Source organism: Micrasema longulum, unplaced genomic scaffold (genome assembly GCF_059751315.1).
Source record: "Micrasema longulum isolate JH-2025_06_02 unplaced genomic scaffold, ASM5975131v1 h1tg001091l, whole genome shotgun sequence".
In the NCBI taxonomy this organism is placed as follows: domain Eukaryota; kingdom Metazoa; phylum Arthropoda; class Insecta; order Trichoptera; family Brachycentridae; genus Micrasema; species Micrasema longulum.
The window spans coordinates 353,644-372,451 of NW_028278279.1; the positions used below are offsets into that span (position 1 = coordinate 353,644).

Consider the following 18,808-nt stretch of genomic DNA (forward strand, 5'->3'; position numbering starts at 1 on the left):
ATCGTTTTGATTTCAAGTATCTGTCCATTTGCAATAACAGTAATTGACACTGTAAACGTAACGTAGTAAATGTAAATCTATTTAAAGTCAATATTGTAAGCACTGGGTATCGTAATTAATGTATTATTTTTACGATTTATATTTTCTTAACTTTTTATGTCTACAAATTTCTTTTTGTTAGACTGCAAGAGATTGTCAGAGCTAATAAGTCCGTCTTATTAGCTATGCATACCTTTGTTGACTTATAGTGCACACATTACAATGTATTTTATGATTAATAAAGATGTATTATTATTAAAATTATCAATACGGTTTGCCAATAAAACAATTTTCAGTGCAGTTAACCAAAGAATAGAACTCGGAGTACATACGTAGTATTCTTTTATATCGAGATTTTTTAGATACCTTCGTGTAACTTACCTACGTGACATATTTCACGACAGTGGGCCTTCCCTTAGGAAAGCACTTTCGAACTTTTAATTTTTCTTTTTACATTTTGTTATTGCTAACGAAAAGGCGGACTGTAAATGAAAAACGAATTTCATTCAGTTTTGTGATTTGGAAATATTTGAGAAAGGATAGGAACATGGAATGGATACCTACCTTTAATATGATCTGAATGTTCTTCAATTTCTGGCACTGGATGACAAAATGAACTATAAAATGTAACAATATTTTTCACAGTTATATTATTTAATAACATAAGTATCTACTATAATTTGTGATCTATTATTGTATTTATAATAAATCGGGTTTTCTTTCTGTAATGTTCTAAATATCTGAATAAAATAAATGAAACTTTAGGAAAGCATGTATGGAGAAATAATGAAAAATGTAGAAATGATTTATCATATTTTGATATTTGGGATTGGAGATTTATTATTGTCAGAGTGTTTCCAATGAATCAGTGCTGTGTTAAAAATAAAGAATAAAAATATTTTTCAATACCGTGTATATGTCGCCGTCAAATAGTTCAATCAGACACTCAATTGAGCGGCTAGGCTGTAAATGCATTCAATTGAATGGCTAAGGAACACTTATTTAAAATGTTGAAAGCAACGTTTGATGAATGAGCTAAATGCCGCTTAGCCTCTTTAATTTTAAAACAACAGTAATAATTGTTTTATTTTTTAATTAATTTTGTTACGGATAGTTTGAGTTCATTTTAATTAAAAAAAATTTTTTTTTACTTAACTTAATCGAACCTATCCCAACCTAACCCGGCGGCTTTTGGTTCGGTCGTTTCCAAAGGGCAAGCTTTTAACCTCTATATACTCCCTCGCATAGTAAAGAGACTCCCGGACGTAATAAAGAATAGTGATATAAATAAAAACGAAGTAAAATTTGTTTTAAAAATATTTTTCTTAAATTATAAGTTTAGTGTGTAAAAAAAAAAAAAAAAAACATAAAAAAATGAGGAAACCAAACAATTTAAAACAGTGTCAAAAAAAGTGTTTGTTTATTATTTTTTATATATTTCGTTATCAAAAAAGACTTGATTTACTTGTATTTAATTTTTTTAAACTTTTATTTTAATGATATTTTTAAGATTTTAAAAAAAATATTTTATGTAAACATTATTATATTGTGTTACAAAAATGTTTAAAGAGAGAAATCCCTGCAAAAAAACTGCTTTTGCAGTTTGGCGGGAATTAAAAAAATTGTTTAGAATTAAAAAAAAAAAAAAAAAAACAGCTAACACGGTGAATGTTGAGCTATCTTAATTCATTCAACGAACGGCTTAGCCATTCAATTGCATGCCGGCATTTGATGAACAGCCTAACCGCCCAATTGAGTGGCCGGTTTAACTATTTCGCGGCAACATATACACACAAATAAAATAAAATCAAATAAAACGCTAAGACAGTAAAATAAAAGTGTAAAATAGTACAATAATTGCCCCTTGTAAAATTCAAAACATCACCATTCAGATTCATCCACATTTGAGGATCTAAAATCTGCAATTTATTATTCCAGAATGAGGTATCCTTTTTAGTATTTATATCAGTAGAAAACTGATAGTAGTAAGAAAGCAACGATTCACGATTTTGGCGAACTTTGATTATATGCGGCAAATCCGATTCATGCACAGAATGTAGACCAATTATTTAAATAATCACATCATTTTGTTTGTATTCAAGCAGAAGAGCGAGATGATATTAACCGTAGGGAGCTTTTAATAATAGTTAAATTCATTTAAATGTATCTGTTTCCTGGTTTATGATTATATATATTTATGAGGTAAGCATATGCATTGTCTCCCTGCGTGTTGACTGTAAAAAAATGTGTGGGTAATCACAATTTCACAAAGAATTTGGAAAGTCAACAATGCATTATTTATACGTAGTAAATACATGGAACAACACCGCCTAGAGAAAACGCATTACTAGGAAGTGGTACCATGAGTCTCCTGTCCACAACACGAGCGAATCAATTTAATATTACATTAAAAAAACAAATGAATTATTAGTAATATGTTCAATATTCGTTAGATCCGGAGTGTTAAAAATATTATTTATACTCTCTTAGGGAAAACATTCGAATGATTTATAAAAAAATATTTATACAACGTCGTCGCACAGCTTGAAAATGCTTTGGTGGCACGCATGGTATTGTAGTATACTTCTATTTAAGTTCTAAAACCATAAAAAAATACAGAGCCCGCAATGCAAAAAGACGGAAAGATATTTAATAACCAGGTTGTGGTGCCGTGGTATATTGTTGTGAACTCCAGGATCAAAGATCCGAGGTTCAAATCCCACTAGTTTATTGTATAATTTCAGTCCCTGGTTTATTAGTCACGCTGTCCTTGTCTCGCTTTAGAAGGTTGGATATGATATTTTTTTATATTCTCGTATTGTGTCCATGTTTACTACATTTTTTTTAAAGTTTTAGATATTCGTCAACAATAACATCATTGGCTAATTTATGATTTTTTTTAAGGATTCTAGTTTAAAGAGTTCAGTCATATTTAATTGCTTAGTTTGTTTAAAGAGTTTTTTAGTTGCTGTTAGATAGGGGAGGTCATATACTAACTTTGATATTTTATTTTGCTGTCTTTGTGGTCTGTTTATGCCATTTTGATTTCCTGTTCCCCATAGTGGTTGCATACAACATAATTTAGTTTTTACATAGGCTTCATACATTAGAATTTTTCCCGTTTTTGGAACAAAATTTTTGATTTAAAAAAAAATCTCTTTGCTAATTAAATTGTTCATATGAATTTTCCAGGTCAATTGTCTGTCTATTGTTAGTAGTAAGTATTTAACATGCTCAATTTAAGTAAGTCGTTCATCATTTATGTGAGCATCTATTTTAGAACTTGATTCCCATTTTTCCAGCTCAAGTTATTAACGACTTTTGGGAAATAGTTTGAAAATTTAAATATTTGGGTAAATAATAAGAACTTTAATATTTCTTTCGATTAAAAACAATATCGATACCTGTTAAATGCTTGCTTGTGGAAACTTAAATTTTACACATATATTCAAATTTTCAGATAGAAAACTCAGATTAATAAATGAATCGAAAAGCACGGCAAGCAGTAAACATTAAAAAATAATGTATTACTAAATAGGGCCACCATTTTACATAACATCATCACCATCACCATTCCCTTTCTGCACCAAATGGTGCATAGGGCACTGCATTGGTGCACCAATCGCAGCGTATCTTGATCATTTTTGTTACATGAAGGTAATAAGATCAGTCTTACGCGTCAGGTGCAGGGATTATGAAATACTATAGTGTGAAAAAATCCTTTAAAATAAATATGTCATATCGAACCCGAGACCTCTTGCATGGTAGGCAAACGCGCTGACCATTACACCACGAGGCCGACAAACATGGGAATATAATATATCCCCTCAACCTTTAGTTAGATTTTTACTTAAATAAAAACATACAGGTCCTGTACCTGTGTGATAATATGACCAACATACTTTGACAATCAGTTCAATCAGAATATTTTTTTTATGACGAGAAACATTTAAAGATTCTTAAAAATATAAAATAACTCGTGGTAAAATCCTTGAAACCGATTTGTTATACGAATTAATAGTTGTCATAAATAATACAACTATAAAAAAATACAAACACTTAAGAATATTATGACAAACTAAGGTTTTCAACCTTTTACAAAAGTGTATTTTTAGATTTTCCCCGTTTCCGGGTTGCCACACAGCGTCTTGCCCAAATAGGCATTTAATACAATATTTGAGTTTGTTCAAATGTTCGTAGACAAAAGACTGGATTTCACCCCCTCGGGAGTCATTAAGATTAACAAATTACAACAGGGATGGAGAATACCTTAAAAAGGAAATATGGAAGTCTAGGCATTTTTCAATTCAATTCAATTCAATTAATTTATTTTAAATATAACATATACATTACAAAAATATATTCAATACGTACATATTGTAAAAAAGAAAAAAAATACACGAAAGAGACTCATGTCAAAGTAGTAGAAGAATCCTGCTCCGGAAAACCCCTTCGGATACATGGAACATATCAATATACAGAGCGATGTTGTTCAGCATAGCGGCAGCCCTTCCAACAGGCATAACCATAGGCAGGTTGGTCCTGAATATCGGAATATGAAACAATCTATGCTGACGCTGTCTTAGGTAATTATCAGGAACATACAAACCAATGCTCATCATAATTTCAGAATTATCGATCATACCGCGCAACAATCGATAAAAATGTGTAGTCAAATACACATTCCTTCTAGTCTCCAAGCTGTTGTAGCCAAGCATACCCTGGAAAAACTCGGTCGGGTAGAGCCAAGGATAATACCCGCACTCTCTCATGTAGAGATATCTCAGAAACTTCTTTTGGATTTTCTCTATCATAAGAGAGTACTTCAGTTCATGTGGCCCCCAAATCATCGAGCCACTCCCGAGTCTACTTCGCACCAAGGAGTTGTAAAGAGTTCTCAGTACGCGGGTATTTTCGAAAACCCTGGCAGTACGCAGAACAAATCCTAACATCTTCAATGCATCACCACTGATTGTCTCTATGTGTTCATGAAATGTCAGAGTATTGATTAATTTGGTGTTTATTTTGTAGAACTCCATATTTAAACTTATAATTAGAAATCAAACAGATCCTTAACATTCGATGTTCGTATCAGATTCTAGTCATTCATTTTGTAGCGAAAAAAAAGAGTTTTTTGGGCCCTAGTGAAGGACGTGACCGAACACTTGGAAACATTGAACCCAAGTTTGTTTCGTTTTCCCCATTCAGATATATTAGATATATCCGCTTGGAGAAGACGAAAATCGTCAGAAGTTGTCACCTTTAAGAACAGTTTTAAGTCATCCGCAAACAACAGAAAACGCGAGTTCAAGTTACAGGGCTTATGACCTGTCATTGGCTGGTTTAAGTGGCCACTTTACACACTGTGTAACATTCACCATTCTGTCAATGTTTGAACATCCATATTTCTTCAATTCTTCCATTTGTTGATTTTAGTGAAGTTAAAGAGCTGAAACCGTAAATGCCTTGACTTCCATATTCCCCTTTTAAGGTATTCTCCATCCCTGTTGTAATTTGTTAAGGCATTTAATAGTTTTTGGACTAGCATCTGATCCTTAAAACTGAATGTCTTAGATTTTTTTTATTTATTGGAAAAAAATGCTAACAAAATAAGTATAAAATTACAAATGTTGTACATACATAATTAATAATAATGTTTCTACTTTTCTGATGGAGTGAAAATTCGTGTTTACAGAGGATTTAAGCAAACTAATGGGAATAAGCTGCAATGGGAATAATTGGGACGCATCCGAAGTCAAGAGGAGAGTAATCAAATAAAATAAACTGCCCAGTATTGGTAAAACATGGAAATCCTAAAGAATCCAATAAAGATTTATATCCATTGTTTTATGAATAATCAAACTGAAAGTCATAAATCTATTGTAGCGATTCTAACATTTTATCTGTACATAGATACATTTAATTTGACGATTGCTACCCTTATTTTCAAGTTGCGATTCAATATTATTAGTTATCATTATAACTTTGTGCTGCAAAATTCCTAGAAATAAAATACCTACTAATTTGTGCCATGTTTAGAGTTGCCATATTTGGCTCGGGTCTCGTCGGGGCGTTCTGGGATAGGGAGATGTAGTAAGAAAAAGCAATTTTATAAATTTAAAAATATATAGAACAGAAATATTTTTCATACATTTTATTTAATAAAAAAAAAACAACATAAATTAGATAATAACAATATTTTTAAAGGGATTTCTGTTAAAAAATATACTTAAAAGTTTTATGTTACTAAAATATAATTACTTTTAGACCGGCAGATTACGCCATTTCAAATTTAGACTAAACTTAGGTATCTGGGATCTCAATAAAGACGAAGTGTTGAACTGAAAATTGTTAAAATAATTTGAAGATAATAAATTGAACATGATAGTGGCCGAAGCAAAAATTTTTTTTTTTTGATTTTGAAAAGAAATACGAGCATTTTAAATCACATACATTTTTGTGACATTTCCTATGTTTCTGCGTAAAATCATGCCTTAGGTAATACTTTAAAAAAATATATATTTTAATACTTTAGCTGAAACTTTTTTTTATAGAATTGCATTCTCTTTTTTTAAGAAAAGAAGATGATTCTGGTTGTAATATTTAATTTATAACAATATCTTATTTACGTTTTTATTAAAATCATTAAGACCTGCCCTTATCGTTTTCGGTATTACCGAAGGCATGATTTTACGTAGAAATAAAGGAAAATGTCACAAAAATGTATGTGATTTAAAATGCTTGTATTTTTTTTCAAAAACAAAAAATTAAAACTTTGCTTCAGCCACTTTCATGTTCAAATTATTACAACAAATTTTAGTTCGATACTTAGTCTTTTTTGAGATCCTAGATACCTAAGTTTAGTCTAAATTTGAAATGGCGAAATCTGCCGGTCTAAAAGTACTTACATTTTAGTTACATACAACTTTTATGTATATTGTTTAACATAAACACCTTTAAAAATTATTGTTTTTATCTAATTTATGTTTTTTTATTATTGCGCGATTCAAAAAAAACATTCGTTTTAAAATGACAAAATCGTATGATTTCCTCATTTAGCGTGCGTTTTACTAGACTACAGCCTAAGCTGCATTGTGCAAGTTTAAATCTGGACATTATAGATTTTTTTGGGACAGAGTGCTCAATAACGGTGTCAGTCCCGATATATCGAGACGGATGGTAACCCTATATAGCTATGTTGGATAAACAATATTTTTTTTAATAACCTCATACAACAAATAATACAATATTTGCACAAACTCGCGGCTTCTGCACTGCTTTCCTCTATCCAAGTAGATTTTGAGCGCGTAACTAAACTGTGAGCATTTCAGTTTTGTATACGTGTAAGGGACTTGGCAGTTTTGTGCATAACGGGATTTACAAAGTGATGTAATATTATACACAATAATATGATGTACTTCCTAGTACAAAGTAGGTATGTTCTTATATTTTTATCGACTTGGATGTAACGTCGCATTTTACAGTGAAAAATATATTCGGAATGTACGTTTACATTTACCTACGTCGACCAAAACCAAGGTTGCATTTACTTCTGTTTTGGTTTATGGGGTCTAAGGTGAGTAATCCTAATAACGACCTTTTTTAAATCTAAAAATCGTGTAAATCAAGTAAAAAATGTGTACACATAGACAACAATATCGGTAGTCAGATGGCAGAAGGGACCATCTGTAATTTTCAAAAATGTTCAGGTTAGCTGAAATAAGACTTAATTTCATGACTTTCATCCACAAACTACAATATTTTCGAGTTACTTTTCAATGATAAAATACCATTCTAACTAATGATGTTTTTTTTATATATTTTCCATGTGTATTTACTGAAATATTAATTTAAACTTTTGAAAACTAAAACACAGAAACAAATACAGATGGTCCCTTCTGCCATTTGACTACCGATATATCCCTGCTGTGTGATTCTAAACGATCTCTAGTGGGCAGAGAAAGCGTTGCTAGCACATGATTTACTTACTAGTTACGTGCTAGCAACCCTAGAGAGCGATTAAAATCGCATCACTGAATAGTTAATTCAACGCTTTGTACAAAATTAAATCTAGTTTTACGTCTAAAATACATCATAGACTAAGAAATAATGAAATGCTTTTCCTCGGTCACTACAGGACCAATTATGGTGCACAGTCGCCTTTGCCCAGAATGATCAGGCGGGTGAACGATCATCAAGATCTTGATTATTATGGTGTAAGGATGTCTTTCTTTACAAATCAGCTAAAGAATCTGTATAGTTAGCCTATGCTTTTTACTTAATCTAAAAAATCTATCATCTGTCTTTGCTGCTTATTTCTGTTCCTTATATTTTTTTATTCCTTTGTAAAAATTTCTTTTAATTGTAATGTTTATAATGGACTTTGTCCGTAAATAAATAAATAAATAAATAAATAAATCATTACAATTTCCCCATTCGCACCCAGTGGTGCATAAAGCGCTACATTTATCTTCCAAATTACAGCGTTTCTCGATCATTTTCGTTATATGGAAGGTAAGGCGATCAGTCGTACGCTTCCGGTATTTGTTCAGGGACAACGAAATATTGCAGTGTAGCAGCAACTATAAAAACAAATATATCGAAAATACGTAATAAATTTATCACTAAATTATTAACGGACCATTGTCTATTTATAAAGGAAAACCAGATGCATTTGAAACTAAATTACCAATATAAGAGAGAAAAGAAAAAAAACAACATTCAGCTTTGACAAAACATTCAACGACATCGAGACAATATCGGGACTATTTATTTAGTGGTAGACGTAAATCGAAAAAGTTCAGAATGCGACAAAAATAGGGCATTTATACATTAAGGCCATAGTTTATTCTATGCTGATATACTCCAAACGTCCATATCACGACTTGCTAGAAAAAATATGTGTTGAGTCAGGACTAATTACGACGATTACCACAATAAAAAATATTTTTATAAAGCTATACATTTACGATATTTAATGTAAATAAGTACTTCTTTAAAAATAGCAAATAACGAAAACTATTCTTTGAATAAGTAATGAAATATGAAGAAAATTCATTTTTATGAAGTTCTGATGGCAAAAAAAAACACGAAAACTACTCTGTGAACGCTAATCTCGCCAAAATTTTCCTAGCTAAATAATTGACAATATCGCTTGGTCAGAGGAGTCACCTAAACCTTATTCCCAGAATCTATTATACTATACCACTCGATTTAATAGTAAAAAAGGTGTTCATTGAGAAAAGAAAAAAGAAAAGTAGCATGAAAAATAAATAAGTTAGTTATTAAAAATTCAATGTTAATTTATTACAAGTTTAATATAAACAATAAGGGTGCGGTGATAGGAATCAAATTTTATTATGAGAAGTATACATAGAATACTCATAATGTTATAAGGGGCCGCGCCGCGCCGCGCCAAGCCCCGCCGGCCAGCATTGAATAAAAACATAATTTAAATCTAAACATTTAAAAACATAACGTGTCCTGTGAACTTGGTTTTACTGTCTAGGTATCTTTGTAATAATTTGTACCCTGTTTTCTGTGGTTTATTTCACGTTCATAGGTTCACCGATCGGTTACGATAATATATTTGTATCCGAAAACAAAAAATGAAAAAACCTGAATCCAGATTACGCCATCTTATTTTGTGTACAAACATGGCATGTACGTACGTACTAATATGGACGAGTTTTATAAACCGATATATTTGAACTCCATTAATATTTCAACATAAAACTGATTTCAAAATACCTACGTTAATATTTGGCAACATATGTAGCATATTTAAAGAACTTCTAGATTTAAAATTTAAAATTCATGGTTATGTTACGAGTATTTACATTGTACATAATATGTACAATTACAATTAGGTGGTAAATAACAATTGGTATCAATATCATCCGATTTAGTCTTCATTCTAAAGGACTCATATTGACCATATCGAGTCTGCCCAACACCGTTTTCCAAGAAAAGTGGCATGGTTGCTCGAATTGTAAAGGGGTAATTATTCCTATTTTGAAATAGAGAAATCGCTTAGTCGGTCTTTATTGGAGAAACGTAGAACTGAGATGGACCTTACATGCATTTTCAAAATACTTAATGCTATAAGTGATGTCTCATCTCTGTAGCAATCAATTTCTTTTCATGTTCCTAATCATGTCACCAGAAGTCAAAATCTGCTATTTATCAGCAACTTTTGTTTTCATGCCCTAATGTCCAAAATATGTAATTAGTCAATTCGTCACACAACTTGGAATTTTTTGGGATAGATCTTCCGGCTTTTCTCTCTTTAGATCTCTTCGCCACTAAAATAGTGTGGGATAAGATGGATTAGCATGGTTTAGCTCGAAGTCTTATATGTTGATCGTGTTAATGAATTTACTGTATACCAGTACTTTACTGCCCTTGTTTGTCTTTTTTGCGTAGTTCTATGTTATTTTTGTTCAGTTTCTTGTACGTGTGCTTCTTCATACCGAGTCGGGTTGTGGTCCCGTGGCTAGCGTTGCGGACTTACGGATCAGAGGTCCGAGGTTCGAGCCCCACTCTACCTCAACTTGATTTCCATTTTCTAGCAGTGAGTTATTTACAACTCTTTAAAAAAGACCACCAAAATTGAAATATTTGGGTAAATTATGAGAACGCTAATATTTATTTAATAAAAAAAATATATACAGGGTGTTCTACATCCGAAACCACGATGATCAGTATGAGCAAGAAGACATATTGGCACATTCAAATACATTTTTAGAACGAATAAAATTTACAAAAATGAAATATTAAAAAAACCAAATGGTTTCTTACTTCTGTAGGGGTGAAACGAGGAGGGGGGAGGGGGAAGTCTGATATACCGTCAACCGCGCGGCGGCGCCCCCCTCGCTACTCCTTGCAGAAGTGCGCAACCATTTGTTTTTTTAAATATTTTTTTTTTAAATTTGTTCGTTCTAAATATTTTTTTTAATATGCTAATCTGTCTTCTTGCCCATACTGGTCATCGTGGTTTCGGATGTGACAGCGTTTAAAGAACACCTGTATATCTGTTGTAATTGGCTTAAGCCGTATACGAGTATATAATAAAAATAAATAAATATTAATGAACGAATAAAATGGTTCGTAATACTAACATATTTATTGATTGAATGCCTCATAATTTCAATTGGATAAAACGAGAAAACTGAGATAAAAAAAAATGGTTTTAGATTATCAAACCAAACCAAACCAAAATATAAATATATGTATGTTTTCAAAGTTTTGTAGTTTTGAAATTACTCCGCCAGTGACGTCACAAGTTCTAGTCGGTGAGCTCTGTTGATTAGCGAGTTGGCTTCCCGGAAACCGGAAGACTATCACAACACTATCATTGGTTGATTCGAGAAGAGCATTTTTAATTTTTTTTTTACACATATTTTAGATACTTCGCCGTACAATTAAATGCTCCAATTTTTGCCGTTTGTAAGAAAATAAATATGCCTAATTTTCCGTAGCACTGAACTTCCTCGTGTTTCAAAATATAAGAACAGGACGTGTGAATTTAAAAAAAAATTGCTGCAGTTGATGCATATGATGTTTATTGTGCATGTAGAAATTTTTATTATTTTTCATACTTTCTTACTTTTCATTTATTTGATGGCAGGCAAACGCACCAACCATTACACTATGAGGCCGACTAATGCCCACTCGAATTCCTTTTGCAAGATTATTACATGAGAGAAGCCGCAGAATAAACATTTTTTAATACAAAAGAATGTAATAAATGTCAACCCACCCTAATTTTTCCGTGCCGAGTGGATTTGAACGATACGTGTGGAATCGGAAATTGGTGTAGGGTAATAATATAAAATTAGATGCAACAAACTAACAATATTATTTTGTAAACAAATAAAACATAATGCTAACATAATTTTGATGGTAAAAAAAATGTATTTAAAACTGCAACATAAACAAAATAAGAATTTAAATGGAAAATAAAATAAATTATTAAAAAAAATAATATTCAAATTGAGAAAATGTATTAGAATGAAATTTTTTGTTTCGGTACCTTTTCAGTTTTTCAAAATTATTTACAAATAAAACTGGGCGCATTTTTGGATTTTTGGATGGTTCTAGCTCCCATAAGAAATAATTTATCAAAACGATAGATACACGCCAATGATAAATATCTGTAGTGTGTTCATTACTGCAGTGCCATAATCCAGGGAGAAAATATGGTAATACGTTTGTATGAAGAAAAGTGAGACCGCGTTTCCTCTTAACGTATACATAGTACGGTGCGTTCGAATGTTTAATAACCCATGTTAGTGTGTTAGTGCCTGTCGGTCAAGAGTAAATATACCATTTTTGCTTGCGTAAACACGCACATTTTGAATTATTTCTATGAAAACTGTTTATTACGTCCACATAAGCAAAGCTTACTAAAGATTTGAATGGACTGTACTTTTACGCACACCTACCATCCTACCAACAACGAATCGCAAGGCCAGCGTCGGGTCTTGGATAATAATATAATAATGTGCCAAGTAATCGGTAGTTAATAAGTAGACCACCATTAAAGTCAAATAAAGATCCATTAAACCTATCGTTATTTCAAGAAGATGGCAAAAACACCACTTCTTAGCGAAGTGAAACATAAAAAAACGAGGAGAAATATACAAAAACAACTGTCATGCATAAATTTACATATTATTTATATTATAATAAAATTTATGTGCACTTCGGCATATTAAAATATATTAACATGTTGCTCATTGTGTCTAAATGTATTTTTTTATAAAACTCTATAGTTCATAATGTTTATCATAAGTTGTGTCCATTTTTTTCCAAGTGAAGAGAACAAGAAGACACAACAAAAAAAAATTGTCAAGAATGTCTCTTCATTATTTTAAAACATATTCTCAACATAATTCTCTTTCTGGCCTTTCCTTGACGCTCAAATTAGTAAAACGATAAGTCATGCTTTTACCAACTGAGACAGATTAAATGCATACGTAAAAATTTGCCAGTTGATGTCGCCCGACAATTAATAAATGCGTTTGTAGTGTCTAGAGTCGATCATTGTAATGGTATCTACGCAGGTCTACCAATGAATAAAATGACTCGCCTACAGTCTGTATTGAATGCCGCAACGAGACTTATTTTTGAATATCCGAGTTCAGTCATACAACTCCACTACATCGGTAATTACACTGGCTACGTTTTCCACAGAGGGTGGAATACAAACTCTGTATAAGTCACTGCACAACTCTGCTCCAGAATATCAAAGGAAACTTTGCATTCCAGGTGAACTAGCTGACAGACGTCTTACGCTTGGATCAGTTACATTTACGTCGAGAAGAAAAGTTATCATACCTCTACGCAAACAGCGCACTAAATTCGGCGAACGCGCATTTGCGGTCGCAGTCCCTACGGCATGGAATGCTCTCCCAGGAGAGGTGCGAAACTGTGAGAGTGAAGTAATGTTTCGGAAAAAACTTAAAACCCACTTGTTCTCTAAATCATTTGAATAAATTCGTAGCATGTGATAACAAAGTCAATTGTTTTGTTTAAATTACAAATTAAAAAAGTTTCAATTGAATTTATTTCTTTATATAATCACTTTGTAAAGCGTCCTTGAGGTATTATATTTCTAAAATGGCGCTATATAAGTTATCCATAATAATAATAATAATTCTCCTTCATTATTTTACGACAAATTAGTAAATAATGTATTTTCCCTCATAATTATACAATACATTAGTCAATAATTCATAGCATCTTCACCGCATAGTGCGCAAATATTGCTTTGCAGCTTTGGCAGCTATATTTCCTCGATTAAACGCGAACAGAAGGAGGTGTCGAAAATACCCACTTTCGTATGCTTGACATTCCATTTTAAAGGCTTGATAAAATAATGTATTATTTAAAAATTCAAGTACAATTCATTATTTGGTGGACATTGCTTAAAGCAACTTCCAGCTAGCCAAAAAACAGATTGGTCAAAAGAGGAGCTATGTGTATCAAAATATACATACATGAAAAAACCTAATTAATTAAAGATAACAGCTGTTTTTTAATGGGGAGATAAGGCTTGCACAAATAAACTTAAATAAGAGTACATTATGTTAAACAAAGGATGAGGAATGTGGAAAGAGGTGAGTTTGGATGGAAAGAGGAACCAGGAGAAAATTACTATTTTCATTTTTTTATAAAATCAGTGAATGGAGGTAGGTCAGGGTTCTAAGGATATATAGTAATGTTTCAGGGGTTTCTTGAAGGTGGTCAGAGAAGGTGCATTTTTTATATGAAGAGGTAGCTGATTTCAAAGTCTATTTAATATGTGTAACGCAAAAGCAGACGCAATATTTTGTCGAGCAGAAAATTTTCTTTCGAATGACGTATACCCTTTACCATTTTGTTTTACTTTTGGTGCTCCTTTTTAAATTTAAAAAAGTAAACAAATAACGGACAAATCACCTAATATAAAAAATACCATTTACACTTCTTGATTTATTTTTATTCAACAGTAGAGCCAGTTAGCCTTAGAAGGTGGCTTGGATTTTTCCAGTAGTTTATTTATTTCAACTTCAAATACAAAAATATATGCATTTTGGGGGACTTATTGGTAAAAGAAATATCTTCCCGCCAACCAAAAACCAGACGAGTGAAAAATTTATAAATAAATAAATTCTATTTACTTTTTAATAATGCTTTACTTATATGATAATAACTTCACATTCATTTTGAAGGAAAACATATGGATATAAAAAAATATATTTTCTGTAAAGAATGTAACTGTTCTTTACGAGACTTCTAAAACATTTTTTGAGTACGTACTTGGTCACTTATTTCATTAAATTATAATATAATATAATATTATAGTTATGGATAATAAGCATTTTAGCATTGTGAACGTGAAAGTCAATATGATTAACATTGATAAATGTATTTTACAGTTGCTAAATTTAGTGAAATATTATTTTATTATAGTATAATTTCTAAGAAGTAATACTTATCAAAAAAATTAAAAAAGTTCACCTATTAAAATAATATTTCGTGTGTGCTAATAATAATGGAATATTTATTTTATAAATTATCATAAGTATAAGGAAAATATGACTTAGGAAATGGACAAAAAATATCGTATTTTGGTATTTTTTTAGCTCACATCTTTATCCGTGTTGGAGAAGAGATCGATTTTGAATTTAGTTTATAAATTGGCCGACAGAGCGACAGTTTGCAAAATGGCTACCTCGGCGAAGTTGGCGTGTTGAGCAAAAATTTATTTTTGTCTTCATATCAATATCCAGGCACAGAAATGTCCAACTTGTATTCGAGAATTGCCCATAAACCTGTCAAAAGAGTGGATAACATGTCTGTCTCACAGACAAATGCGTGGATGAACGGTAAGTTTAGTGTTTGTGTTGACGTTTGTAATGGGTTTTGAAATTAGGGCATTAATTTAATATAAATATAGATAAATAAAAAAAGGATGGTTCAAAACAATAATTGATTCCACCATTTTTGTCTCTATATTAATGCGTATATATTTTTTGAGTATTCGTTTGTGCACGAGTTTTAAAAGCGTCGTGATTTCCTTATGAATAAAAACTGTATACCTCCCAAATATTGATCTCGCGCCCATACATTTGACAAGTTGTATTAGTAAACAAAAACGTCCCGCTCTTTAAATATTTAGCAGAAGATCAACAACATAAAATGACCTTTGAATTGCCAAAACCTACTAGGGAAGTAATAAATATAGATATTTTGTGCTATTAGCATACTTAAATGAAAATTTATATTATTAGAAATATGTACACGAAAAGCTTAACATTAAAAACATATCAGCGTTAATGCGCTTATAATTTTTTAAACCATTGATTGTGATTTATTATTTGAATTATAAAGAGTAACCACAAAGTTAGTGCTTCAAATATAAATATTATAATGTTTATTTGATTCAAGAAAAAAAAAGTATTTTTTTTCCCCCCTATTTTAACACTTTTTTTATATTCTGAATAAGTTTGAGACATCCTCCATATGCAGAATGCGCATTGGGCACTGCTGGAATGGTTCTCACCTGTTCAGAATCCATGTCCGGGACTCTTGTCATTTCTGAATGTCAGCTTGATGAGGAAGATTCAAACGATGTTTTTTTGGACGCCCCATAAATGATTGTTATCCTGAATTCCTATCCGACCTCTCTGATATTAATATCCCATTCCCCATTCATATTCTAACTCTCCTGTCCCCACCCAATAAACATGTATTTAAAATTCTAGTTATAAATCGTGTTACGCTGTAAATATGTTATATTATTAAATGTATATATTATATTAAATACTAACTTGTATATCGTGGGTATACTGGCAAAAAAACTTTAACTCTCAAATCCCTGTTTTGAGAATTCAAGCATTTAAGTTTTTTTCCAATTTAACTCTTTTATATCTTATTTGAATATAGTAAGATGTTGACTTATTTAAGCACATGTTTTTAATTTTTCCGTTTCTTAATTTTATATTAAGTAAATATCAAGTTATTTAAAGCTTTTAGCCTGAATAATATACCCGGTATACGACTTAACCTAAAAGTTATTTTTAAAACTACAGATATATGAGATTTAATATGGCTTAGTGTATTTCGCCAGTTTTTAGAGCGTTAAAAACTTTACAAAACTGCATCATTTAGTCGAATCGTATCTCGTATTTTCGAGTTAACGTTTTTTGCCAGTATACCCATGATATACTAACACACGGTAAATATGTAAAAAAACAAAAAACTCGACACTAGCCAGAACACCAGAGTTGAGAGGTGAAAAGGCCATAAAAAACTAAGAAGAAGAAGAACACAATTCTTATAATGGTATTATGTAATAATAAACTGGAGGATCGATGATGGTTTGGTCACGAAGAACGAATAGACGAGGAAAGAATGGTAAAACAAGTATATATGGCGAAAATGAACGGCAACGTGAGAAGAGGACGACCAAAGAAGACGTGGCATGATCAGATAAACCAAAATCTTAAGTCTGGTCATGTCAAAAGCAGACAGAACCGAGGGGCATGTATGACAAGATGTATGAATGTGGAAGAGGCTAGGATTGTATGCCAGGATAGATGTGTGTGGCGGTCCATTCTCTCTGCCTACCCCTACGGCGAAATGGCGTGATGGTAGTAGTAGTAGTAGTAACTGGAGGATCGATATATTTATTGTTTTATTGCAAGCTGTAAAATGTTCCTTAAAGTTGCATGAGTAAAATATTATTTAAATTTATTGTATCAGAGAGGGAAAACATTTTTAAGAAGGGAACATGGAAGTCTATGAATTTACTGGGCTTATGACCTGACATTGGCTGGTTTAAGCGGCTAGGGGTAATGAAAGTAGTGGAGTTAAATTCAATTAAAATCGCAGTATATGAACTTTTTTTTTGAAGAATGACTCTTATTGACAAAAAAAAACCATTGCCTTTTAGTATGAGCGAAACCGATAAGACCCACGGTCTTTAAAACGGTTTTCGGGCATGTAGAGGGTTGGCTTTTACTGTTGAATTTTGTGAAATAAAAGTCTGAAACTTTTATTGATGTGGGTGAAATTCATCAGCTGAATTAATGATTTTACCAGCTAAACAATGCCAAAAATACTTCTCAACAATATTTTGAGTATATCCAAATGTTTGGAGACAAGGCTGGATTCAAGTTGAATATTACTATTCCGTTTATAAAATCCTTTTAACATCCGCATTTCATTAACAAAGTATTGTTGAAATAAAATATTACACAACGGTAATATCTTTTTCTTTTCTAGCGGAGAGTCTCAACACTGGAGGGGGGCTGGCGCGGCCCGGCACACAGGTCAGCCAGCAGCAGCCGCTGCCGCAGCAGGCGCCGCCGTCGCCCCCGGCCGTCACGCAGCCGCCCGCCTCGCCGCCGCCCACTCCCGCACCGCCGCCTACGCACGCCCACAACTGGCAGGCCAGCCGCCCCACCGTGCGTGAGCGGAACGCTGCCATGTTCAACAACCACCTCATGGCTGACGTCAAGTTCCTAGTCGGAGGGCCGGGTAATCATCCGTAAAATTACTCTTCTATTCAACGCACGCCCTGTTGCTGATCAAAATAATTTTTGCTGGAAGCAGTATTTTGAATAATAGACTCCTTTATTACATTCCGATCGCTTCCTAACCTAAAGTTTTGTCTGGATGTGTAGCATTATTTTGAGTGACAGATTCTTAATTATTACCGACTTTTCAATCACTCCGAATAATAAAAAATACACTGTGGGGCCAAAAGCGCTGAAATATCTGAGTGTTTGAGATTCTAATTAACTGAGGCCCGGTGGGTCCGATGAAAAGAGGCCCAAAGGGCTGAATGAAGAATACTGTTCCATGTTCTGCGGATGAAGAATACAGTTCTGTGCATGAAATAGAACCAGAATCCTAGACGATTCGATAGCTACTCTCAGGTAAAGATCCTGAAAAAGGAAATTGAGTGAAAGTCCGCCTCGTAGGGTAGTAGTTGGCCTGTTTTCCGTCCGTGCTTGAGGTCTTGGGTTCGATTCCTGGGAGGGTCAACATGAATTATTTGTTTATAAGGTGCTTTTACACTGCAATATTTCACTGTCCCCGGATTGTCACCTGATGCGTAAGACTAACCTACATTCCTGCAACACATGATCGAGATGCGCTGCATGTACTTTTCCAATGCAGTGTCCTACGCGCCACCAGGCGCGGATATCAGTGTTTGATGATGATAAAATTCAATATGTAGATGGGGCATCGAGTTTTAAATATTTTTATTTAG

The 18,808-nt window shown here is 32.6% G+C and overlaps 2 protein-coding genes across 4 annotated transcripts in view; one reads left to right on the plus strand and one right to left on the minus strand.

The window, feature by feature from the left end:
* The window catches only part of Brf (Brf RNA polymerase III subunit), a 131,570-nt gene that overhangs the window by 101,121 nt on the left and 11,641 nt on the right, over positions 1-18,808 (minus strand). The gene's annotated exons all lie outside the window — the stretch shown is intronic.
* Positions 1-18,808, plus strand: part of lute (BTB/POZ domain containing protein 3 lute) — a 97,450-nt gene that overhangs the window by 72,168 nt on the left and 6,474 nt on the right. For 2 of the 3 annotated variants that reach the window (XM_088233382.1, XM_088233380.1), the window contains one exon: positions 17,815-18,069. In XM_088233382.1, coding sequence (XP_088089508.1) covers positions 17,815-18,069 — 255 coding nt within the window. Of the gene's footprint in view, positions 1-15,241; positions 15,414-17,814; positions 18,070-18,808 lie in introns of those variants that run through there. The other variant, XM_088233381.1, reaches the window with a different exon arrangement.